Source organism: Misgurnus anguillicaudatus, chromosome 5, assembly GCF_027580225.2.
Source record: "Misgurnus anguillicaudatus chromosome 5, ASM2758022v2, whole genome shotgun sequence".
NCBI lineage: Eukaryota > Metazoa > Chordata > Actinopteri > Cypriniformes > Cobitidae > Misgurnus > Misgurnus anguillicaudatus.
Window position 1 is genome coordinate 14824639 of NC_073341.2, and position 27285 is coordinate 14851923.

Sequence of the window (27285 nt, forward strand, 5' to 3'; positions counted from 1 at the left end):
TGATGTGTAACAAGTTTATTTATTCTCTCTTGAAGTATCTATATTCATACACACTCAGTAACTGTTTAACATGTACAATATGGAGAACAATTCCCATATGTTGTATTTTTGCATAGTCTTGCAGCTGTACTTCATCTCTTTAGAAAAGACTTGACTTTAAAAATGATTTGGATTAATACATAACTTCCAAAGTTATCAAAAGTATATAAATGATCAACAAGGTATTGTCATACTTTATCTTGTATAAAAACTGTACTGAAAACTTTGATTCCTATATTGATGATTTTTTTTTACTAAGCATTCATACAAGCCTCATTGAGATTCAAATCAATTTGGTGTTAGGCTCTTTTTCCATTCCATCAATCCTCACAGTAAGGTAACTGTTCTAGAAATAGGAAGTATATCAACCAACTTCATTGTCATTAATCCCTTAGTGTCAAAGTTTCATACACTGTAAGAAATACTTTGCTGCCTTAAAATGTTTTGTTGAATCAACTTGATTTAACAAAAAAAATGAAGGCAGCAAAGTATTTTTACAGTGTAGTTTTAGATCTAGTTAATTGTACGTATGCAATGCATACATATTCATAGTGTTGTTTAAACATTGGATTCTATGATTTTAATTTGGATTTCCACAACATTTAAAGGACATGAATGTGTTAAGAGATTTCAATCAGCCATTACTTAGCCAAAATCATTAAGACTCTTATGTGGGGATTTTAGATGTGATAGCAAGGAGTAGTGGATGACAAATAAATCTTGTTTACATTCACAAAAGTTTGAGACAAAAATGATCTATTTTACTATAAAAGGTTTGATTGTTTGTACAGAGGTACTCTGAATAATTACAGTAGGATTTCCGTCTGCAAAGGTCAGTATAACCAACGTAATGTCTTTCAAATTAAAAAATTTTCATACTTCTGCTTTCTTCTCCTGTTAAAAGCATTAATGTGAACATATCATGAACTTTTTCGTGCTATAATTGGGTCCCCAGTGTTTCTATCAACCTAGAAAATGTGAAAAAGATTAACCCAGTAACTTAGTTTTGGTAAACCATTCCCTGCAAGCAAAAAATAAGTAATTGAAACTTGGCTCCCCTTGTGATGTCAGAAGGGGATCTTATTATAATACTTATAATACCGCCCCTAAATCTGCACTATGCAACCACGGCACTGCCGTGTAGTGCATAGAGAGTAAATAATTTACAGCACAAATAAGTTTCAATTTTAACAAACCACCATCATGGTGATCAGTGTTTGTATAGAGACAGAGCGCAGTTATGCTAATTTAAAAACCACGCCCACCTGGGGGAAAACAATCCAACCGTCTCCACCGACCCCGCATTACGTGAGGCTGCCTCCTTGTCATTTCCGGTCCATAACAAAAACAGAACAATTCCCAAAAGCTGCTGTGTGACAAGGTGTACAGCCAACAAGCAAAAAAACCCAGAAATACATTTTTATAAGCTGTCTACAATGCTGTCACAAGTCACAATGATTAAATAACGTTTATGTTTGACCTCATCGTGATGATTTCAGATCACCGCAATGATTGCACATCTCTTCTAAAAACACAAGGGGGAGCTGCAGCGCCTGTATAAATGAGACAGATTACTTTTAAATAAGTGTTATGTGTAATTAATATTGACAGGTACACCTTGCAAAATATTTAATTTAAATAATCACAACACTAGTGAAAATTATTTCATAAACAAAGAAAAAAAATGTATGAGAATTAAATGTCAAAGCAATAAAATAGACAATTAATCGTCATAATCGACACAATTTCATAAATGTGACAGCCCTAGATGTCGACCCCAAAAAACGAATGTTTAAAGATGCAAAAGTGGATCGCCCACTACGGTTCTAATAATAATAGTACTATAAAAAGTTGCCTGTATCCACTTTTGTGTCTTTAAACGCTAGTTTTTTGGGGTCGACAGCTTATAAAAACTTATTTCTGGGTTTCCTGGCTTGCTAGCTGCACATCCTGTCACACAGCAGCCCCCAGGCATTACTCTGCCCTTTTCACAAGCCAGAAATGACAAAGAGGCAGCCTCTCAATACAAAGTCAATGGAGACGGAGGGACTGCATTCCCCCCGGTGGGCGTGATCTTCAGGTTATGACGCGTTGCGCTCTGTCTCTATTTCATCAGCTCATTTGCATTTAAAAGGACACACCCAAAAACAGCTTTTTTGCACACACCTATAAAGTGGCAATTTTAATATGTTAAAATAAATTATCTACATGATACTTTGAGCTAAAACTTCACATACATACTCTGGGGAAACCAAAGATTTATTTTACATCTTAAAAAAGTCTTGTAAAATGTCCCCTTTAAAATGACCCTTGCAGTAGATTTATCACAGAGAGATAGATTATGGCTTCAGGAGAAATCTCTGACACCTGCTTTCAGTCTTTACATACAGCATTGCCATCACATTTTGGGTGAACACACTAAAGAACTGCACCACATTTGCATGTTGTATATCATCGCATAGCCCTGTGTTTTGTTTCACTAACCGCAAGTACTTCAGTTTTCCCATTATACATTTTCTTTGGACTGCACAACTGTGATCAGCACAGATTTAGTCAAGTACACAGTGCTATCCAAAGGCACTATTTATCCTTAGTGAATTCCCAAAATCGGTCATCTGGCCATACTGATTACTGCCATCTGCATTTAAAGTAACTAATAAAATAAATAACAAAAAACACGCACATAAACAATTGTAAACAAAGCAAGTAACAAATGAAAAAAGATGATACTACTATTACTGAGGAACAGCTGAACTGTTGCACTGCATCTCCAGGACCCTTTGGCGGCAAGCACCCACAGTGCTTTAGACTGAACACAGCGACAGTGTACATTACACATCAAAACTTTTGCATGTCAGTGGTGCAAGCCCAAAACCTGACCTATAATGGACCAAGCGTTGGCAAACAAGAAGTGAATTTAATCCGGGATCAGGATCACAACATCATCTTCCAGGTCTCTAAAACGTCTTGGGCTCTCTGGTCCTCACCTGATTCATCTTTGTCCTATCAAGAGCGACTGCGGTCTTCTTGCGTTCCAACCAAAATTTTGCTGTAGAGTTTCTGTTGTTCCTCTTTGAAAGTATCTTTCACTTTTGCACGTTTTAGCCCACCATCCCTAAAGTCACCACAAACACAGTTCAAAAGTTTACAATCTACGGCACAGACATACAGTAAGGAAAATAAGCATTTGAACACCACGCTATTTTGCAAGTTCTCCCACTTAGAAATAATGGAGGGGTCAAAAATTGTCATCGAAGATGCATGTCCAATGTGAGAGACATAATCTAAAAAAAATCCAGCAATCACAATGTATGATTTTTAACTATTTATTTGTATGATACAGCTGCAAATAAGTATTTGAACACCTGAGAAAGTCAAAGTTAATATTTGGTACAGTAGCCTTTGTTTGCAATTACAGAGGTCAAACGTTTCCTGTAGTTCTTCACCAGGTTTGCACACCCTGCAGGAGGGATTTGGTCCCATTCCTCCACACAGATCTTCTCTAGATCAGTCAGGTTCAGAGTTTAAGCTCCCTCCAAAGATTCTCTATTGGGTTTAGGTCTGGAGACTGGCTAGCCACGCCAGAACTATGATATGCTTCTTACAGAGCCACTCCTTGGTTATCCTGGCTGTGTGCTTCGGGGCATTGTCATGTTGGAAGACCCAGCCTCGACCCATCTTCTAACTGAGGGAATGAGGTTGTTCCCCAAAATCTTGCAATACATGGCCCCGGTCATCCTCTCCTTAATACAGTGCAGTCGCCCTGTCCCATGTGCAGAAAAACACCTCCAAAGCATGATGCTACCACCCCCATGCTTCACTGTAGGGATGGTGTTCTTGGGATGGTACTCATCATTCTTCTTCCTTCAAACAAGTTTAGTGGAATTATGACCAAAAAGTTATATTTTGGTCTCATCTGACCACATGACTTTCTGCCATGACTCCATGCATGCTAAAGACGGGCCTGGACATGTGCTGGTTTAAGCAGGGGAACCTTCCATGCCATGCATGATTCCAAACCATGAAGTCTTAATGTATTACCCATTGTAACCTTGGAAACGGTGGTCCCAGATCTTTTCAGGTCATTGACCAGCTCCTCCCGTGTAGTTCTGGGCTGATTTCTCATCTTTCTTAGGATCATTGAGACCACACGAGGTAAGATATTGCATGGAGACCCAGTCCGGGGGAGATTGACAGTAATGTTTAGCTTCTTCCATTTTCTAATGATTGCTCCAACAGTGGACCTTTTTCACCGAGTTGCTTGGCAATTTCCCCGTAGCCTTTTACAGCCTTGTGGAGGTGTACAATTTTGTCTCTAGTGTCTTTGGACAGCTCTTTGGTCTTGGCCATGTTAGTAGTTGGATTCTTACTGATTGTATGGGGTGGACAGGTGTCTTTATGCAGCTAACGACCTCAAACAGGTGCATCTAATTTAGGATAATAAATGGAGTGGAGGTGGACATTTTAAAGGCAGACTAACAGGTCTTGAGGGTCAGAATTCTAGCTGATAGACTAGGTGTTCACATACTTATTTGCAGCTGTATCATACAAATAAATAGTTTAAAAAAATTATACATTCTGCATATTTTTTTAGATTATGTCTCTCACAGTGGACATGCACCTACGATGACAATTTCAGACCTCTCCATGATTACTAAGTGGGAGAACTTGCAAAATAGCAGGGTGTTCAAATACTTATATTTCTCACTGTACATGTGACCCTGGACCACAAAACCAGTCATAATGATAAATAAGCTGAATAAATAAGCTTTCAATTGATGTATGTTTTGTTAGTATAGGACAATAATTGGCTGAGATACAACAAATTGAATAATCTGGGATCTGACGGTGCAAAATACTGAGAAAATCACCTTTAATGTTGTCCAAATGAAGTCCTTAGCGAATAATAACTAATAGGGGTGTAACGAATAACCGTGTAAATGCGCGTTTTCTCAATGAATGAATTTGAATATATTACGGTGAAATCCCGGCACATCCGAACACTAGGGGGCGCGCTCATGCAGAAACTCCTTTTGTGCCACAGAAGAAGTAGCATTGCAAACGCTATCCCAGGAAATGTCTGCAGGAATATTTATATTGCTGTTCTTCAAATTGTTTCAGGTATTTTCATGATAATAAGGTGTGTTTTGAATGATTTTTATTTAACGAGTGTTGCTTTTTTAAATGCACGTTATAAACAACTCCGACTCATAATGATTTTAGATTGATAAGGACTTCTTACTGACCAAATGCCGTAGTACACGCACAAGCTGTGCATGAAACCAAGAATTGCAGCCTTGCGATTCAGAATCGATTTCAGACAGGCATTTTTAATGCGGACTGCGATTGAATCGTTACATCCCTAATAACTAATAATAAATAAATTTTTTAATATATATATATAATAGATAATTTTGGCCTATACAATGTATTGTTGGTTGTTGTTTCATATATACACCCGTTCAACTTGACTGGTTTTGTGGTCCATGGTCACATGTATATAATTTAAAGTTCAGAGAAATAACAAAAAACTTATGACCCAATTGAATGATGAAAAATAGTTCAAAACAGGAAAATGGGCCTCGTCAAATATTATGAAACTGCTTCCATTTAACTCAACTACAGTAGTTGTTGAGTCTACATCTGAAATTGAGCAGGAACTTCATATTTGGTGAGCAACAGTTGAATCAGATAAACGTCACGCAACAATGTTGCAAAACTCTTAACAGATTCACACTTAAGTAAAGCCAAAAAAAGACTTGTTACAAAACATCAGTAAAGTAAATTTCGCTTTCATAAGAGTGTTACAACGCTCCTATAGCTCAGCTTCTATGTCCAGGATAAAATCTGTACTATGTATGTAAACTGATATTAAGTTTATTATACTGATGTAAACTGCTATTCAAACTCATACTGTCATCATAATTAAAATGTATTTAAATGTACGTTTTATTTTAAAGCTATACTAAAAACCACAAGAAGATTTCTCAGATGTATTTACATGCACATTTATGAACCGAATCAAATTTAGAGCCCACTTACCACAGCAGGTCCACCAGACCACCCTGCCTGGCAATGGCTGCTTTTACTCTGTTAGCAAACTGCACTGCATCCTCATCTTCCTGCAGAGGGAAGAGATGCTTATAGGACTTTAAACATTAAGGGAAAGTTTAAAGGGACACTCCACTTTTCAAAAAAAATATGCTCATTTTCCAGCTCCCCCAGAGTTAAACATTTGATTTTTACCTTTTTGGAATCCATTCAGCTAATGATATTATGCAGCACCTGAAAATAGTCCCTTTAAACTTTATTGAATTGTAATAAATAAAGCAGTGTTACTACATTAGTGATTTTCGGTAAAAGACTTCTGTGCCATTTAATTATGGAGCGACTCATGATGACACAATGATTTACCTGTGGTAAATTTACCTATGGCCGTTTGCGTTTGAAGAGCCAGGTGCCTAAACAAGCATGGAAAGCAATGGCCTATTTGTTTATTTGCATGCCCATATGCAAACGCAGATGTTCATTTCCAATCTGTGGCGGGTCGACGAATAGCATTGAGAAATCTAGCCCACACAGGGCAAATTTGTGCCCGATTTGTCTACTAAACGCAGCGATGCAAAAATAGTAAAAGCAAGGCAAGTCTTTTATGCCACAGAGATTTTACTTCAGTCATAGTATATTCAGAGATTAAAGAGGTTTCATGTGTGTTGGCTTTACCCGGCGGGTCATGGGAGGCAGGTACCACACGCTGCAGACGATCGCCCAGCTACTCATCATACAGAGCAGATATTTCACCATCCCGAACTTGCTGCTGTTCCAGAAGGCGTCGCCAAACCTTGGGTCATACTGTACACACAATGGACAAATAAAAATGAATCACCATTACCATCACAATATATTTATACACAACTCATAATATAGTTATCTATATTATATTGCATTTCTGTCAAGATATCCTTCTAAAAGTTACACAATGCACCTTGTTAAAAAATTGCATTTGTATATTTGTAAATATGTGAATCCAGTCCATGTCCAGAATATCTAAAGTGTGAAAGGATGGTGCGGGTCACATGTCTAAGGAGAATTGGCATGTGGGGAGTAATTAAGACGTTGTGATAATTTTAAATTAAGATTTAAAAGAGAATCTGGTGCCATAAGGGCAAAGTAATGGTTTGTAGTTGCCAAAGTGTTGCAGTCTATGCTAATACTTTATGAAGAACTGAATATTGCTTACCTTAATGGCAACAGGGTAGACAGTAGAGCCAATTTCAAAGCTTCCTTTCTTAAACATCATTACTGATGTGTTGTTAATGCAGGTACCTGGAGAAAAATTACACACTTAACATAAAAACAACATAATAGGGTAACACAACCCTTAAAATTACCTCACATATTAAACACATGTATAATAAAAGAAGTAAACTTAGTATAATATATATTTCTCTCTTACATGTGACCATTGATCACAAAACCAATTTTCGATTTTTTTAAATACCAAACATCATTAAGCCATAAGTACAGATCTTGTTCCATGAAGATATTTTATAAATTTCTACGGTAATTTTATCAAAAATGTATTTATCATCATGAGTAATACGTTTTGCTAAAGACTTTATTAGGACAAATTTAAAAGGTGATTTTCTCAATATTTTAATTCTTCGCACCCTCAGATTCCAGATTTTCAAAAAGTTCCCAAATATTGTCCCATCCTACAAACCATAAATCAACTGAAAGCTTATTTATTCAGCTTTCAGATGATCCATAATTTAAATAAAAATTTGACCCTTATGATTAAGATGATAATAATGTAGAGCTGCCTAATGATTAATTTGCAGAATAAAAGTTTTTGTTTACATATTAAATGCGTGTGTAATGTGTATAATAATTATGTATAAATGCACACAAATGCATCTATATATTTAAGAAATATTTGCATGTGAATAAACATTTGTAGATTTACATATAATTTATATCATAATTAAAGGCGGAGTCCACAATGTTTGAAAAACACGTTGGAAAAGGAGACGGGCCGACTACCAAAACACACTTATAGCCAATCAAATCAAATCAAATGCCGGGTTGCGTATGTGTGGGGCGGGTCTATCAACAGAAGGTCCAGATTCTATTGGGGTAGGGGTGTGTTTGTTTAGGTGATTTCAAATATCAACATTGGCTTTCAAACATCATGGACTCCGCCTTTAATATTTATTTTATTAATATTTTTTTCTTTAAAATTAAATGTACATGTGAGTATATATATATATATTTTTTTTTTTTTTTTTTGATGTACTGTGTATAATAAGTATGCAAACAAAAACTTTTATTCTGCAAACGAATAGTTGTGACTAATCATTAGGCAGCCCTGTTATAATGTAGATCACACTTTAAATTTTATTTATGAGCTTTGAATACATTTACTTTTAAGCATTAGGGAGATGCTTATATAAAAATTTTACATTTTATTAGTGCACTTAAGTAACACATTTTTTTATTAGTATTTCTGATCCTACCAATTGAGGCACAGAAACCTGGATCCATTTTACATTTATAGTAATAGTACCTCTTAAAATCTGTTCAGTAATAATACAAAATATTAAATCAATGCTATTAACCCTCTAAGCCCTGAACTTTGGTTTGTCTTTTTTCAGATTTCTCCCAGCTATTTGGGGTTGGGAAGAACTTTCTTTGGGAATATTTTTCTTTGAACATGAAGCAGTATAATTGTCCAAGTTTGTGTACAACATGTTCCAGTTACACAGAATTAAGTATTATGGTGCACACAACAAAAAATTTGATGTCCATGTATGTGAACACACACCAGGTCTTAAGAGGTTAATACTTTGAGAATAAAAGTTGTGTTCTTTTTCAAAATACACTTAAATGGTTGCAACATCCCCAGCAGCTGAGGGCAATTGTAACATTTTGACTTCTTACTGTATTCAAAAAAACTATCAAATCTATCTCAGTATAAATATATTAATGGTACTACTACAGATACCTCATAAAATGTTTTAATACCAAAAGACGGCATGTAGATTTAAACCAGTCTGTGATTACAGTATGAAAAATAATAAAATGTTACAATTCCTCCTTTGCGCACAAAGTTTGATTTCTAAAAATGAGAATAACCTTACCCTCAGGAAAAATGAGGATGGGCAGTTTGGTTTTGTCTTTGACATGATCGCTCAATCTGAAATAAAACTCATTTAATTAATAACAAAGATGGCACATATGTTTATTAAAAGCCATTAAAATGAGCAGTCATGTTGTGTTACCTTTGAGTCACTAGATGGCGATCTTTGACTTCGGAGCGCTCGAACCAGATGTGTGGACAAGCTTTCACCATGGACCTCTGAATTACCCCTATCAGCCCACCGTGAATCTGACCGACCTATAATACACAAACAAACCACCTACATTAACCCTTTACGTACAAATACATGATAATTAACCCTTTATATAGTGGATGCAGTGCAGTGAAAGCAAACAAACACTAACCATTGCATAGCATCCATCACTGGCCAGTATAATGACATCAATGGGTGACGTGTGGTTGGCAACACAAATACCTCCATTCTTGGGTTTATTTTCACTATCTCAGAGAAAAGCACAGAGGCAATTGTTAGCAATAAGTGTAAATAGTGACCCAAAGTCAAGGTCACTAATATATGTTGTAATGTAACACACAATTCATGCTGAGAGAAGCTATTATTGATATTGTAAACCTATTAAAATCCCAGACAACCCTGAACCTTTTTATTCCCAGGTTTTCAATGAGGACTCAAATTACTGCCAGGCACTGTCGATAATTGTTAAACAAGAATACAATCTTATACTTAGACTCATGAGATGCATCTTGAGTTGCTTTTTAAACTTAAAGGAATATTCCATTTTCTTAAAAGAAAAATCCAGATAATTTACTCACCACCATGTCATCCAAAATGTTGATGTCTTTCTTTGTTCAGTCCAGAAGAAATTATGTTTTTTGAAGAAAACATTGCAGAATTTTTCTAATTTTAATGGACTTTAATAGAACCCAACATTTAATACTTAACTCAACACTTAACAGTTTTTTTCAACGGAGTTTCAAAGGACTATAAACAATCCCAAACGAGGCATAAGGGTCTTATCTAGCGAAACGATTGTCATTTTTGACAAGAAAAATAACAAATATGCTCTTTTAAACCACAACTTTTCGTCAAGGTCCGGTCCAGCGCGACCTAACGTAAATGCGTAGTGACGTAGGGAGGTCACGTGTTAGATATATAAAACGCACATTTGCGGACCATTTTAAACAAGAAACTGCCACAAAGACATTAATTAGTATCAGTTGACATACAACAACGTAGGAACGGTCCTCTTTCAAGACGCTTGTAAACACTGGGGTGGAGTTTCGCGTTCGTCCTCTGTGACCTCTTGACTTCATGACGTATTGCGGTGACGTAGTGGGGTCAGCTGGCGCATCATGACCGGATCTACACGATGAGAAGTTGTGCTTTTAAAGTGTATATTTGTTTTTTTTATTGTCAAAAATGACAATCGTTTCGCTAGATAAGACCCTTATGCCTCGTTTGGTATCGTTTATAGTCCTTTGAAACTCCTTTGAAAAAAACTGTTATGTGTTGAGTTAAGTATTAAATGTTGGGTCCATTAAAATTAGAAAAATTCTGCAATGTTTTCCTAAAAAAAACACAATTTCTTCTCGACCGAACAAAGAAAGACACCAACATTCTGGATGACATGGTGGTGAGCAAACCATCTGGATTTTTCCCCCAAGAAAATGGACTAATCCTTTAAGTCTTGAAGGACTTCCTACGTATGATGGACACTTACTGGCCATCACTGTTCAATTTAGCTTGTCATGTTATAAAAGCACTCAACTGCAGTCTACTTTAAATACTTTATTACATTATGATTCTGACATTACAAGCTTGTATCTGTGGACGTCATATAGGAAATACATAGATTATGAATGTAAAAATCACACAAAGACCAAAGCAAAATCTAATAGTGTTTCCCTCAAAACAAACAGTTTAGTAATATCTCACTCATTGTTATGATGCTGGAAAGTTCTGAATGACTAATTAAAAGAACCAGTTTGACATAAAAAATGTATTTCCCTGTTCAAGGGAACAGTCGTAAAAAAGAGAGACTGTCTATACTTATTACATTCTGAATATAGATAGTGAAGTCAGTTTATCAAACCAGTGTTAGCTCACAAGGTCATGATTTCTGACACCACTCTGTTTGCATATGAGATAACAGTAAATGTCAACCGAGAAGATGCCTGGGAGAGATAAAACCTGTTTGAACTGAATCCCAAACATCATGACACTGGATTCACGTTTTGGCTCTATTATATGAAAAATGTGTTCTACATTGTACTTTAACATCAGCACTATGCTTACATATTTCTGATATTTCTTCTCCTACTAAGTTACCATCTGTAGGCTGTGCGCTCCTACCTGTGATGGTATGTGATGATAGCGGTCAGCGCTCTTACACAGATACGATAACACATCAGGTGCACTTTCTCACTGAGAAAACGTTTCATCCTGTAAACACATGGACATATGAACATCTGTATCATTGGATTACACCATATAATCGAAATTTTACTAAATTCCTGATATTCAGTTAAAGGTGCAGTGTGTAGATTTTAGCGGCATCTAGTGGTGAGACTGTGAATTGCAACCAACGGCTCAGTCCACAGCTAATCCCTCCCTTTCGAAACGCATAGAGAAGCTGCAGTAGCCTCCAAAGGACATACACGCCATTGTTTGAGACAAAATAGTGAGAAAACGTGCTCTGTAGAGCAGTTTGTCCGTTTAGGGCTACTGTAGAAACATGAAGGCGACTTCCATGTAAGGGGACTTGCGGTGTATGTCGATAAAATGACTCATTCGAAGGTAATAAAAACAATACAGTTCATACACCACAGTTATGTATATTATATTGCATTTCTGTCAAGAGATCCTACACACTGCACCTTTAAGGGTGGATGGTCAACATAATGCTGATATCATGAATAAAAAAAAAAACTTTCTTCCTACCTCCCATTGGGCAAAAGACCAATCATGGTGGTGAAGACGACCAGCAGACTGACTCCTGTGAATGCTAATGTTAACCTGTTAATGGAAAACACAAAACTTTAAAAATTTTGCCTTTGATTTTATTACTCTTTACTTTAATTAAAGGCGGGGTGCATGATCTCAGAAAGCCAATGTTTACATTTGAAATCACCTAAACAAATACGACCCTACGCCAACAGATTTTGGACCTTTCTTTTGAAAGACCCGTCCCACACACGCAACCCAGGAAAGGATGTCTGTTAGTAGACACGCCCCTTAATGCTGATTGGCTACAAGTGTGTTTTGGTACTCGACTCCCTTTTCCAAAGTGTTTTTCAAAAATCATGCTCCGCCCTCCTATGTGCTTCCACTTAATTTTCATTTCGCTTCAGTACTACGTCTGGGACTGCTGTGTAGAGTTTCGTTTTCTCCTGCAAAAATCTGCAGGTCCAATCAGCTAACAGAGGGGGGTGTTGCGCCCTTCCGCAACTTTTTAAACCCGGAAGTATTGTCCTATGGCAAGCGGCTGCATGTCCGTGTCTGTTTTAAAGATCGCTCTGAATGGGATCTCTATGAAAAGTCCGTCACAAAAATTGCATTATTTCTGCTTTTTTCTCAAAATGCGGTGTTTTTGCAGAAACCTACCCATATTCAAAAGCTGATTACAAAAGAACTACTGAAGGTAGGATGAAACTTTTTTTTGTTTGAAAGCAGAGGGTCTGTTCTTTCATTTGGTATATTGTATGTTTATATATTTAAATAAGAACATTTTCTGGAAGGCATTAAACTTTGGTGAAAATCATGAAAAACGCTGGCGCTGGCTGGCAACTTTTTTAAAAAACGCTGGCGGTGAAAGAGTTAATGGAAGTAACGCTTTGCAATGGAGCGTGACCAGACTCTCGGTTCACAATCTCTTTCCCAGAAAAGAATGAAAGACGTCGCCAAAATGGTCCATGTGCCATCATTCGTTCAATAGTCATATAATGAAGCCACGAGAACACTTTTTTGCACAAAGAAAACAAAACGAACGATTTTATTCAACATTTTATTCTCCTCCATGGACCCTCAGGGCACGTTCATGAGCAGACTACGGTGCATGCTGCCAACGTCACCTGCTGATAACGTCACTTTGTTGACGAAATTGCCAATGTTTTTTTTTCCTTTTAAAAGAAGAGTATGTAAGAAATTTATATAAATTAATCACAAAATGGCCCTGATATGTCACTAGACATTAAGAAATCATTTTCATTTCAAATACTTATATCACTCACAACAGTGGTCCGGCCAGGATATTGTCATTTAAAAAGTGGAGTTGCAGCCCTCAACTGATGTTTATGTTGTCATTTTGTGTATCGGCCACCAGTTGTGTGATTGCAGTACCAGTTTTAGCCCAAGTTTTGTGATTGCAATACCAGTTTTGGCCACAATCCTACATACTGTTCCTTTAAACAGCCCATATAAATTCATAAATTACTTGCCAGCGTATTCAGTGTCTGTACGCTGGCAACTACGTCAGCATGTGACGTTAGCAACATGCGCTGTAGTCTGCTCGTGAATGCGCACTGAAAGACTAAGAAAGAGAACAAATTGTTAAATAAATAAAATTTTGTTTTTGTTTTGTTTTCTTTGCGCACAATAGTGTTCTTGTCCCATCATAATATTATTATTGAACTACTGATTAACTTATTTTCATCAAAAAATGTGTTCTATAGACAATATAGAGGACTTTTGGTGGTTTAGAAAGACAGGGGTAAGTGATTTATGACAAAATTGTCATTTTGGTGTGAACTTTCCCTTTCATACATGTCAAAGTTACATTCCAAAAAGATTTGAGAGCTGACATGGAGCATTTGGATTCAATTAACCCCACAATACCCAGAAGGGGACAGCTGATTAAACAGAGCTCAGAGCACACTTCTTTATCTCAAACATGCACACGGGATAGTAAGGAGTTTCTATAAAGGAATGTGGGTTGAGGTCATTGCCCTGACTGACATTAATCCTACACAAGCTCCATATGGCCCTGAGGGAAGGCAGAATTAGCCTGTATTTTAAGACACTAAATTCAGACCTGTGCGCCATAACAGGGCAAAAGAGACTGCACTTAGAAATGGACCTTATTTAAGCAACATCAGTGTTTTAATATAGGCTTATCAAAAATAAGGCTTGACCATTATTTCTTATAACTCAAAACAGATAAGTTAAAAGAATAGTTTATCCAAATTTGACATATTAGAAACATTATTATTTTAAGTTACTGACATGCCGAACATTTTGAGTTATAAGTTTAAAATGTTATTATACAACTATTCATTGTGTTCAAAGCAAGATAAAGTCATATACATCTATAGTTGTAACTTATGAGAGAATTTTCATTTTTTTGATAAACTATTCTGCCACTGCAATGTAATTTAATATCCAAACAATTTGTTTTTGCTAAAACAGTGTTTCCCAACCCTGTTTCTGGAAGCATACCAACGGTGCACATTTTGGATATCTGACTCCACATCTGACTCCATTATTTCCCATCTTAAAACTTTACTGAGCTGTTGAGTAGATTTAGGTGTGTTTGAATAGGAAGATTTGGATGTTTAGTGTTGGCGTGTGCCTCCAGGAACAGGTTTGGGATACAGTGTGCTAGAACATGCTCAGAACTTCATTATCTTTTAGTTGTTGTTTTTTTTAAACTAGATGTTTCTGCAGTAATTATTATTGGTTGCATGAAGTCAGGTTCCCTCAGGTTTGAACAGGTGTGAAATGTTGTTAATCTCTAAACAACGGTATGTTTTGATAGCAACACTGAGCTATTTGTTACCGTCTCACATATTACTGACAGTTGTCTCTGGATATTAAACTGGAATAAAAGAATTTCACAACTAACATCTGTTTGCCAGATTCTATATTATTCACAACTTTGACCATATGTTAATTTTTGAAGTATTAAATAATGGATTGATACAATATGTTACGTTGTTCTTTGATATCTACAGTACATAGACGGTATGTAACTTATTAGGTCAGGGTTCCCACACCTTAGTTAACTTTAAATTCAAGGACCTTTCAAGGACTTTCCAGGTGCAATACCCTCAAATTCAAGGACTAAATGTGGGGACAAATTTCAAGTGAGAGCAAGGTTACATCGTGTTTCCTTTTAAGATACATTGTTACAGTTCCCTTTCGAGGGAACTCGCGCTGCGTCACTGCGGTGACACTTTGGGGACGCTTTCAGGGGTAAGTGCTTCTGAATGTATATATCAAATTCAACCAATGGTGAGGCTTAACGACAAAGACAGGGTGATGCGGGAGTCAGGAAGTATATCGCTATCTGAAATATTGCCAAAGACGGCGTTACAGGGACGCAGGAAGTATGGCAAGGGAGACGCAGCGTCTCGTTCCCTTCTCAGGGAACAACAGTTACATACGTAACCAAAGATGTTTTCATGTGTCAAACACAACTATGCAATTTGGTATGAATTAACATTCGCATACAGAAGATAAAAGCATTTAAAGTGAACAGTTTAGCACGTGTGCTTAAAAAGTCTAGAATTTTTATGATATTGTCCTAAACTACACAGGGAAAAATTTGGAATTTTTTCCAGAAAACTTCTTGCATAATATAGATTCAAGCACTTTCATTGATCTGTATCTATGTATGGATATTTTCAAAAACTTCCCGGGGCCTTGAATTTTTTACCCCAGATTCACAAACTTTCAAGGATTTCAAGGACCCGTGGGAACCCTGATAACTGTAACGTTAATAGTAGATCTCCAGCCTTAACGCTACCAAATAGCATTAACTAGCATATAACACTTACTCTGCAGCGGTCACAACTTTGTTTTTAGCATTGTAACAACATTATGTTATGGATGAGGTTTAGATAAGAAGGAGGAAACAATCGTGTTTGAGGCTCACGATATGTCTTTACCATGTACAGAACTCTTATTAATCATCTATGCCTACATAAATACAGTTTTACATTCTATAGCACCTTTAAAATGAAATCGCTAATTTATTGCACACCACTGCAATATTCATATTGTTGTATTCTTACTCGCGGTTTCCAAGACAACCAAGGTTACGGGGGTTCAGAGTGTGCGCATGCGTTGTGAGAATGTGTGGCATATGAAGTAAAGAGTTTATCATTCTGAGCTCCGGTGTGGAATTGAACTTCTTTCTGAATAATTAAACACTTCAACATAACATATATCACTTTATGTTCGATATTTCAATGGTTTTGGTATATTGTGCAGTGTCATAAAACTGAGACTACACCAGAAACGCTTTGGTTTTGAGACCAGAGGGTAAAAAAATTATTTTGCTTATGCTTATAGCACCTTAAAGGCTAGCATGTTTTTGCACTTTCTTAAACCCCATTCACACGGACCTTTGGTACCAGAAAATACCCAGAAAATTGCCAGACAAGCTGCTGTGTGAACGCAAACACGTCCCGCGCGTGTCATCACAACAAAAGTTATGGTTCAGCTCTTTAAAACGAGAGATTTACATGTATATCAACATTCACAACGAGAAATGTCGCAAAAAAGATTGAAGCAGTTATCAGGAAATTATAAATGAGACGCATAAACAATGATCAGATGGCCTTATGCAAATAACCTTTTATTTACGCAATTTAACGCAGCATACGCAAGCACTGCATTTAAACAGTTGCGTAATTCAAAAGTGAAAGTAAAATGTGCACGTCTGCATGCGCATTTATAAGCCCCTCCCACACGGTGACACCGGTATCACCGGTTTTGTGACGCGCTGATTAACCGGCGGGAAAATTACGTCACCGCGGCAACCCTAAAGCACATACGTTACATGACGCGCTGAAAACATATATTTTGACATGACGAGTCACACACGACACTTTGAACACATATTTAAAATCCGCGCCCTTCGAAAGAGAAGGGCGCGGATTTCACTTTTGAATTACGCAACTGTTTAAATGCAGTGCTTGCGTACGCTGCGTTAAATTGCGTATGAATTTGCATGCAATGCGAGTGCAACAGCTGGTTTACTTAAGTGCTTGAGTGTATATGTGTATATGATATAAGTCATGGTTTCTTTGCCTTTATATAATCTTATAAGAGTACATGTGTAAGAAACTCAAACAAACCAGGCCTGAAACCCAGCAGATGTTTTCGTGCTTACCTGAGAGGTAGAAGAAACCCATAACGAATGAGAACTCCAAGACCCCACAGTACAGTCAATCTGGTGCTAATGTGCTGAAAGTTATAGTTGCTTCTGGTTAATAAGTTCCAAGACTCCAGCTCTTCTGCCGTGAAACGTTTGGTAACCTCATCGTCTACGATGCTTTCAATCCCGCGACGGCAAAAGTAGAAGATGTCTGACACTTCATACTCAGAGGAGGAAGGGGCGTGGCCTGTGTTGGTGGAACCGGACCCTTCCGACTCTCGATTGCAGCCGTTTCGTCGAATCTCTTTGAGCTCTTCTTCCAGCGACGTAGGCCCTTTAGCAATAATGCCTGAATAAAAATAACAATGCAAACATAAACAAACATATGACGAGCTCAAATGCAAAACTGTAAGTGCATCTGACATGTTTTCTTGTAAATGAGCATTTTTTTTAATCAAACTCCTTATGGATTTTGCCAACATACTGGTATTTCTAAATGGCCTGAGGGTGGGATTAAGTGGATTTGAAGCAAAATGTATTTGATAAATGTATAAAATGTGCCAAGAGCATTCGGTTTATAACATTATCTCATTTGTGACTGAGGTGGCGTTTAGAGGCTTTTGCATCTGAGCTCCTATATTTGATGTATTATATATTATATATTACATATTATGTATGTACTGTATAAAAATTGTTAACTGTTATGGCAAACTGCTTGTGATGTTTCTTATATCCAGGTGGCTTTGGTTAAAAGTGTCTGCTAAATGTAAAAATGTTTGAAGAGCTTATATGCAAAAAGTGTGCCTGACATGTTTTCTTGTAAATGTACTTTTTTTTTCAGGCTCTTATGTTTAGGTTCAGTAATTTCACTTTAATGAAAAGGTTATTAGTCAGTAACTTAAAGGCACACCGCGGAACTTTTTGGCCACTAAGGGGCGCTAGACATGTATTTTTCACGCCTAGTGCCCCTAGAGGCCACAAGCGCCGCAGCACTGTCGCAAAGGAAAAGGACTGGCCAACCTTAAAACTAAACTAAAAACTAAACCCTTTATAACGCTAAACGATCAACATTTTGAGGCATCAGGGAGAAACGCAGTCATGTTACAACTTTCTGATGAGGAACTTGTGGCAGAAGCCATTTCTCAATCTGAAGGTTGCAGCCTCCGGATGTCGTATTTCTAAGCTGCATACGTCATGAAGACTGTCTTATTTCAGAATATTAACAATTATAAAGTTGACTATTATACTTAGTTAATCGTAAATTGTTGCAGTATGCTTATGACTTGCGAATGTAATGCTCAGTTTACCTTAATAAACCAGGCTTGATGACGTATGCAGCCTGCATATTTGACCTCCGGAGGCTGCAGCCTTCCAATTGAGAAACGACCAGAAGTATTTCCTTACCTTTTTCCAAACAAATATTGTTGCATCGTCTCTCTCTCCCTCACCACCAGGATTTTCCGCAATGGCGCTCGTTTTTCCTCTCTTTTATGTGAAAATTGTCGCTCCAAATCCAAGTAAGCCGATGTGTTTAGGTCTGCCGCTTTGTTATACGTCACGCGAGTGACAGCAGAACGCAGTAAATGAGGAAGAGAGAAGAAACGCTCGGATCTGATTGGTGAATGAATAGGGTTTGATTTTACACTGTGTGAGTTTGAGCAAGTTTGACTGCTATAGCATCCTGGATTGTAATGTAAATACCAGAGGTGGAAAAAGTACTAAAATTTTGTACTCAAGTAAAAGTAAAGTTACTTTAATAATATTTTACTTAAGTAAAAGTAAAGTTACTGGTCTAAAAATCTACTCAAGTAAAAGTAAAAAGTAAATCATTTTAACTTTACTCAGAGTAAAAGTAACTTTTTTTTTACAGCGGGAGAGATGGAGGATTTTAGTATAGTTCAAAAACGACAAGGGAATATAAATCTCAAACTAGTTTTTAATTGTAGGAACATCTTTACAATTAAAGTGCAATAACAAAACGTTAATAAAATAAAAAGCTTTTTTAAACTAAGAAACATTTATGGAATTATTTACTGATTTTATATGTGAGTTATGCACTTTTGAAGGTGGTCAGCAGCTTGTAAATACAATCACTATAGTAAGGTTGTAATTGATGTATTGCTGGTAAAATACATTATTTTATTAAACTATATATAGTTTAAATGAGCATAATGAGATGAGTGCCATGTCATACTTTTGACACGTTTATTGTCTAGCTTCCCTGACCTGGGTACCTGATGTCAGACCTGTATTCTCTCTCTCTCTCTCTCATGTCTAATGACCTGAAGTTGTGTTTGACTTGACGCGAAGCTGCTAGACTGCGGAGGATAATGCGCATTGTAATAAAAACGCATCGTGCAAATGAGCGGTAAAACCCGGTCTGCAATTTCGTACTCGAGAGCATGAATCCTACCTTTCATAGGAATGAAACACTCACTTCCCGTCAGTGGAAAGTGGTCGCTTAAATATGACCAGGGATTTCTTTCATAAGATTTTAACTGAGGCGGGTCTGCATTAGCGCGCGCCTGTCTCGTCCGTCTCCATGGTTCTTTTTGCGCGTTCCCCCGCCCATCAATCATCCGTTGCGCGTCTTTATCACCTTGCTTTTTTAAATATTTTTTTACTCAGTAACGGATATGATTTAAAATGTAGCGAAGTACAATACGTTAAACAAAACATACTTAAGTAAAAGTACATATTTTAAAAAAGTAATAGTACACAAAAAACTACTCAATTACGGTAACGTGAGTAAATGTAATTCGTTACTTTCCACCTCTGGTAAATACCATAGACAGTAAAAGAAAGATAAATACGTGAACGCAGCATCTGAATACAGGGAACTATATGCAAGATAATCGCCGTCATTTATAAAGAAGATCGCATTTATGTATGAATCAAGATCGTGAGTTTATATAAAAAATTGCCACAGAGTCACATAATAGAAGTTGCTTTCTACAGTCCTTCAGTAGCCTCCAGCAAAATTCATGTAAATAAAAAATTGTGTGGAGGAAGTGACGTATGCCGTAAAGCAGTCGAATTTTGTAGTTTTTTTTTTGTGCTCGGGTTACTACCAGAAACCCTAATTTTAAAGTATGAGTAAAAGCGATACAGACCCCGTCAGGCTATGGTAGGTAGACATGTCATTCAACCTATTTAAAGTCGATGTACTATCACAAGGGTCTTGAAAATTTATTATGAAGGTTGAAATATTACATGGTGTCGCTTTAAATGTCCTATTTTCACAAATGTCACTTCAGTCATTTCACTGGTATTTAACAAATGTAACTGTCTTTCGCTGCAAAACCCTCTAAGTGCATGTCCTGAATAAAGGTAAAGGTTGGGCAGATATTTCCTGTAGACCATTTTGCAAGATGTGAACAACACTGTCCAGAAACACTTCCTGTTTCAGTTTGTAACGGTTTTCTTTATTTCACATATTTCTTATGTTTGTTTAACTTTTTTTCTTCTGTTGGTTGTATTTTATTCCAACGTTTATGTAGTGATAAAAAAACGGAAACAGGAAGTGCTTCTGGACCAGTGTTATTTACATCTTGCAAAATGGTCTATAATACACATACACAAGCTGTTCTTTTCTGCTTAAATGCGAAAAACACGTTAACTGTGACTTTTTTATTAACTAAAACACTGGACTTTGTATCCCATTTATTTATATGAGTGATTCATTTCATCTGTCTCTCATGCAGGTTTGGAAAAATATCAAGGTAAATAAATAATCACAAATGTAATGTTGAGTGAACTATCCCTTTAACCTTGTCTTATCTTTCAGTAGGCAGGTTTAACTGACAAAAACAAAAAACCTCCACTGCATGTCCCAGGAGATCAATAGCGCCCTTAGAGACGCACCAAAACAAGCAACATCACTGACGCTTAACAAGCAGATAAGCAAACACCACATGTGTACAATATTATGTTTTTTTCAATAGACAAAGTATTGTGCTGTGTTCACACATACCATTAGCGTTAGTCTTGTACAGAAGATGGTTATTCTCTTTGGCTCCTCTTTCCATCCTCATTGTGGCCCACTGGAAAACAAATGAAACAAAATCAACTATTTTTTAAAAGTGTGATGTAATTTACTCTTAATAAATTGACGCTACAATTTCAGTGTGAAGAAACAACACAAAGATTTGAGGAAAATTATAGCACTAGTACATATAACCTTATTGAATGGAGTGTTCATATAGCTCAAGTGGGTAAAGCATTGTGTTTGTTAGCAGCAGCACAAAACGTTAAGGGTTCGATTCATATGAAACGCACACACACACACACACACACATACACACAGATAAAAATGTATAGCTTAAATGCACTATAAGTTGCTTTGAATAAAGCGTCTGCCGAATGTATAAGTAAAAACAGTTAACACATACTGTAGCAGTTAAGCCTTATAAATATTAAATGCTGTATTATAGTTCTTGAGACACTGTAATTCCTCCTATAATGGATTTTTCATAACAAACAATAAAATTAAACTTGCTATTTAATGATTCATTTGAGAACATATTTAGATGGATTGTAGCAAACACACATTCAGTACAGACAGAAACCTACACACATGCTGAGAAAGAAACATTTCCCCGGGGAACAACAAGCGCTTTATTGAAAAGATGTGGGAGGAGGAATAATGCCAGTATGGTAATTCAGCAAGAGCTGAGTGTGATGTTCAGCACACAATGGACACAATTGACTTGCTGCACTAAAAACACAACTCAAAGTCTAAGCATTGATATCTTGGCAACGTTTGCCAGTTTCTTTTTAAAGGCCGCATATTATGGCCATTTTTACCAGATGTAATAGAAGTCTCAGGTGTGCCAATGCCAATGATGTCCAAAATCCCCCTATTTCAATCCTGTATCACGAAATTATGTACCTATTGTCACGTAAATTTGTGATTCTTTTTCGTGACACTGTCACGTTTTCCGTGTTTTCAGTGACCGTATCATGTATTTCTGTTTAAGTGTCGTTGTCACGTATTGGTTACTCAACTGATTTTTCCTATTTTCAAACCATTGTCGCTTCGGTTTAGGGTTAGATTTGGTGTTTGCGTTAGGATCAGTGGCAGCCGGTGACTTCTTTTTCGAGGGCGCTCGATGCGAAGTTCATCACAAAATGTATGTAGCCCGTCATGTGTGTGGTTCCTCTTTTCAAAATGTGCGTTCTGCGCATTGAGTGATCCTGTGCGCATTACGTGTCTTGTCAAAATAAGTGCCTGCTGCAGACACGTCTGAAGGGTTTATGATAAAAGAGACGCTCGCGTTTGCAAGATACTCGTACACTGAAAAAAATGATTCATTGAATTGAATCAATTTTTTTAAGGTAAGTGGTTGCAATCAATTTATTTAAGCTACATTTAAACAAAAAAGATTCGTAAAGTAAAATAAAATATAAAACTTTTGTTTAAATGTAGCTTAAATAAATTGATTGCAACCACTTACCTTAAAGGGGCCATGGCACAAGACTTTGTTTGGAGATGTGAAATAAATCTTTGGTGTCACCAGAGCACATATGTGAAATTTTAGCTCAAAATACCATATAAATAATTTATTATAGCATGTTAAAATTGCCACTTTGTAGGTGTGTGCAGAAATGTGCCGTTTTGGGTGTGTCTTTTAAAATGCAAATGAGCTGATGAAATTCAAACAATGATCACACTGATGGTGGTTTGCTGCAATTAAAACTCAATTGTGCTTTTCTCTGCACTAAATGGCAGTGCTGTGGTTGGATAGTGCAGATTTAGGGGCGGTATTATTATAATAAGAGCTCCTTATGACATCATAAGGAGAGCCACATTTCAACATCCTATTTTTCATGTGCTTGTAGAGAATGGTTTACCAAAACTAAGTTATTGGGTTGATCTTTTTCACATTTTCTAGGTTGATAGAACCACTGGGGACCCAATCATAGCACTTAAACACAAACAAGTCAGATTTTCATGCCATGGCCCCTTTAAAAAATTTATTAAATTCAATGAATAATTTTTTTCAGTGTAAAATCTCATGCGTAATCAAAGTTTACTGTTAAGGGAGTGTCTTGCGTGTATTCTGTGAACGTAAGTGTCTCTTTTATAATAAACGGTTTTGACGCGTGTGCAGCAGGCACTTATTTTGATAAAACACGTGATGCACACAGGATCTCTCGAAACACAGAACACATATTTTGGAAAAGGGAACAACACACAACACTCTGAACACTTATTTTGAATTAGCGCCCCTCGGATGAGCAATCACGAGCCGCCACTGGTTAGGATGTCACTTTAATAATAATATTTTATGATTTTTGTCATTGTCGCCTGGCGTTAGGGTTAGAGTTTGGGTAAGGATGTCATTTTATGTAAATCTAACCCTAAACCGAAGCGACAATGGTAAGACAATAGGACAAAACAGTTGTGTAACCAATACGTGACAATGACACGTAAACAGAAACATGTGACACAGTCACGTAAAAATGCAGAAAAATGTGACAGTGTCACAGAAAAGAATCACAAATTTATGGGACTATAAGTACAGAATTTGGTCTTACTGGGGTGCCTATTTGGGCGGGAGCAAAAATGTGCTTTTTCCATGTGTGTACCTTTAAATGCAAACAAGCAGCTTTCAGTTAAACGACCTGATTCCTGTGAATACAGTCTGGGACAATAGTATATTTAGCCATATTAGCGCCACAATGTGCTAACAAACACATTTAGAAGAGCTTTTGGGTCAAATAACCAGTCAGTCAGTGGCTGTAGGCGGGGCTTTGTTCGTGTGACATCACATTAACAAGAGAATCAAAACAGCATGGGGATTTAAAAAAGGTGGAGTGGGTAGATTTAATTACCATGACCATCAGATCAGCAATTCTAAAAACTGTTTGTAATAAGACCAAAGCTAAACTATTGACTATGAATGAACATTTGTAAACAATTGGAGAATTTGTGGAGTACTTAAACAAGTGTAGCATGGGACAATCTGTATAAACCTAAAATTCCTAAACAGTCATTATGTGATGTTCATTAGTGTTCGATTGGTTATATCTTACATTAATTTATTACATTTTCATGGATGTTAATTTCACTTTCCACCCTGACCCTGTTTTTGCTCCTGTGCCTTTAAGATGCCCTGTATCATATAACACCCTGTTCGCATATGAAAATTGAAACGTCTCTCTGGTGTGCTCACTTGCAAGCTGTAGGTTTTATTGTCAAGAATAATTTGCTCCACACGATCCTTCAACAAAAGTCTCTTTGCAAGCCATTTTCATTGTGACATAAATCTCTTAAATCTGCACTTAAATGTGAAGTACAAACTGTAAAAAGTTACAGTAAGTTACAAATTTTGATCAACGTCAAAACTGCTTTCCCAGGATACGATCTCAATAAACAGTTAAATACACATGAATGCGTGTGCATGTCTGTGCGCGCAATAAGAATGAACAGTTGTGTAACAGATTCAGTGTTGGGAATGAATCAGACGCAGCTGGAGTAAAAAAAAAACTCAAATCCTCACTCCGATATCTCATAATGTGGAAAAATACTTTAAGTGTCTGTGAGGAAAGAAAATTATTTCATGAAATATTAACCAGATGTGCAATGGAGCAACACATCCTCCTCATGCAGATCTCATCTCTTGCATCTGGTCTTTGATACACATTACCTTGTTGTATGTTAACTAAATATTACTTACATAGTAACTAAGCTCTTTTGATATTCCAGTAGGTTAGGGACTGACGAAAATATCTCATCATTCAACAAACTTTTTATCAGATGCCCATAAGACTATATTAGCTCATATATATGTAAATAATTTTCAATAGCTTAAAGGGGATGTAAAATAAGTTTTTGGTGTCCCCAGAGTACATATCTGAAGTTTTAGCTCAAAATACCCTACAGATTTTTTATAGCACGTTAAAATTGCCACTTTGTAGGTGCGAGCAAAAATGTGCTGTTTTTGTGTGTCCTTTTAAATGCAAATGAGCTGATGAAATGCAAACACTGATCACAATGACAATGGTTTGTTGAAATTAAAACTCAATTGTGCTGTCAATCATTTTTATCTGTCTCTTTCTCTCTCTGCAATAAATAGCAGTGTCGTGGTTGGATAGTGCAAAATAAGAGGCGGTATTATTATAATAAGATCCCCTTCTGACATCACAAGAGGAGCCAAATGTCAATTACCTAATTTTTCACATGCTTGCAGAGAATGGTTTACCAAAACTAAGTTAATGGTTTGTTCTTTTTTACATTTTCTAGGTTAACAGAAGCACTGGGGACCCAATTATACCACTTAAACATGGAAAAAGTCAGATTTTCATGATATGTCCCCTTTAAAGATGAAGATGGAGTACCATGTTAATATCAGAGCGTATAAATATGGCAGTTGTTCAGTCTGATCACTGTACCCAAGTAATGCAACAGTACTATTTTTGTAAAGGTACACATAACTAGATCAGACAGGACAGCAGTGTAATGTCATGGACTTGCTCTGTAAATCTGCTCAATTTATTTACAATTTATATGGTAAATATTATAATTTTGGGGTACTCACTATTCAAAATTCTTTAACTATGAAAATATATACTACTTACAAGCTGTATTTCAAAAGCGGGACGAATTATGATAATGACCGTCGTGACCATGTCAACCGGCAGAGGATGTAAACTGTTGCCTACAATCCGTGTGTTAAGTTGGAAACGATAACTCGCGTCATTGTTTAATTTGGGATTTGTACCTTTTGCATATCTTTAACATGTACTAATACACACTGTAAAATTGTGAATAGGATAATTGGTGCTCTTTAACTTTTTTACCCCAGCTTACCTTAAACACCTTGAGCAGCATCTTCATGTAGAGGTTGCGGAAGCCAAAGGACAGGCCAAAAACGGCAGGAACGATGATGAAGACCAAAAGTAGTGTGAACCAGACAGTGAAAGAGATGCCCAAGAGCATGCACAGCAGGTTATTAAATGGAAACACAAAGAGAGCCATTTTTGCAAATATAAAAAACTGGCTTTCTTTTAGAGAAAACTGGGTATTATCTCTGCCAAGCTGTTTTATGGCCAAATTCTCCAAAGCATGATGTTGAATGGCTGCATAACGCAGACAGATGAAATGATAAAGTTCTTCATATCTGTCGATCTGTGATCACAAGAACACCCATCGTTCTGTGCATGCCGGTGCCTATCCTCAAACTTCTGTAATTTTAGCTTCAGATGCCTTTAGTGTTGCACCACGAAGGACTGCTTCTCATATTCCACACGCTTCAGATCTGAAGAACATATGGCCATTCATTCACAGCCATTCACTTTTTCTTTTAAGGAAAACTTTGAAATGTAGAAATCCTGCAGAAAGTGAAGAAACAAAAGAGGGTTACAGTTCATTAACAGTTTGCACACAATTTATACCGTGCTGTCAACACAGGAATAGCCTTTCTTAAACAGAACACCTTATTGAATACATATCAACAGGTTGATCGAGTATTTAAAGTAGCCTGTATGCATCGTCAAAGACGATGAGACCTCAAACAAACCGATATTCAAGTCATACAATACAAGTTACAGTGTACGTTACAGTGGTAGTAGATAGACAACTCTAGCCAAGCTTTCACATGCAAATCACACTAAACACGTGTTTACCCTCGCCTGACCAAATTATAAGCCTGTTGTATTGCTAATGAAATATTTAATCAGATAGATTACTTTATAAGTACTTAATCTCTGTCAGCGACCGCTTTTTAGATAACGGGTTAAAGAAGAAGAATGTACTTACATGAACAGTTTATCGGCTTTGTTGATGCTCGTGTATCAGTCCTTCACATACTGCTGCTACATTGAAACACTTACTAGCTGTTTTTACTTTAAAACTAACGGTACATCGTTGTTTTCCGACACCGGCAGAGCGAGATGGGTGCCGCTACAAAGATCCGCATGTCGTGAGTGACGTACAACCCCTGACGCGTGTCTGTATCACACCACTGACTGGGCGGAGGAAGACACTAGCTAACAGTTTTCATGCTGCGCATACCGAGCGATGTA

At 36.9% G+C, this 27285-nt stretch overlaps 1 protein-coding gene across 1 annotated transcript; it reads right to left on the bottom strand.

Annotated features, from left to right (window-relative positions):
* Nucleotides 1–27210, bottom strand: LOC129414303 (glycerol-3-phosphate acyltransferase 4). Its single transcript, XM_055168313.2, has 13 exons — nucleotides 27020–27210; nucleotides 26072–26592; nucleotides 21230–21299; nucleotides 17272–17605; nucleotides 12099–12173; nucleotides 11511–11600; nucleotides 9544–9637; nucleotides 9321–9436; nucleotides 9180–9235; nucleotides 7280–7365; nucleotides 6763–6891; nucleotides 6082–6161; nucleotides 1–3154 (listed from the first exon to the last, which is right to left on the bottom strand). Exons 2-13 carry the CDS (start codon nucleotides 26237–26239, stop codon nucleotides 3046–3048), a joined length of 1407 nt encoding a protein of 468 aa, XP_055024288.2. The 5' UTR covers nucleotides 26240–26592; nucleotides 27020–27210; the 3' UTR covers nucleotides 1–3045.
* Between the last annotated feature and the right edge of the window lie 75 nt (nucleotides 27211–27285).

Coding starts and splice junctions, on each gene's coding strand:
- LOC129414303 (XM_055168313.2), bottom strand. CDS start 26,239: ATGGCTCTCTTTGTGTTTCCATTTAATAACCTGCTGTGCATGCTCTTG. Junction 6,162..6,762: donor TGCCTCCCATGACCCGCCGG/GTAAAGCCAACA, acceptor TTCCCTCTGCAG/GAAGATGAGGATGCAGTGCA. Junction 3,155..6,081: donor GGTCTGGTGGACCTGCTGTG/GTAAGTGGGCTC, acceptor TGGTGACTTTAG/GGATGGTGGGCTAAAACGTG.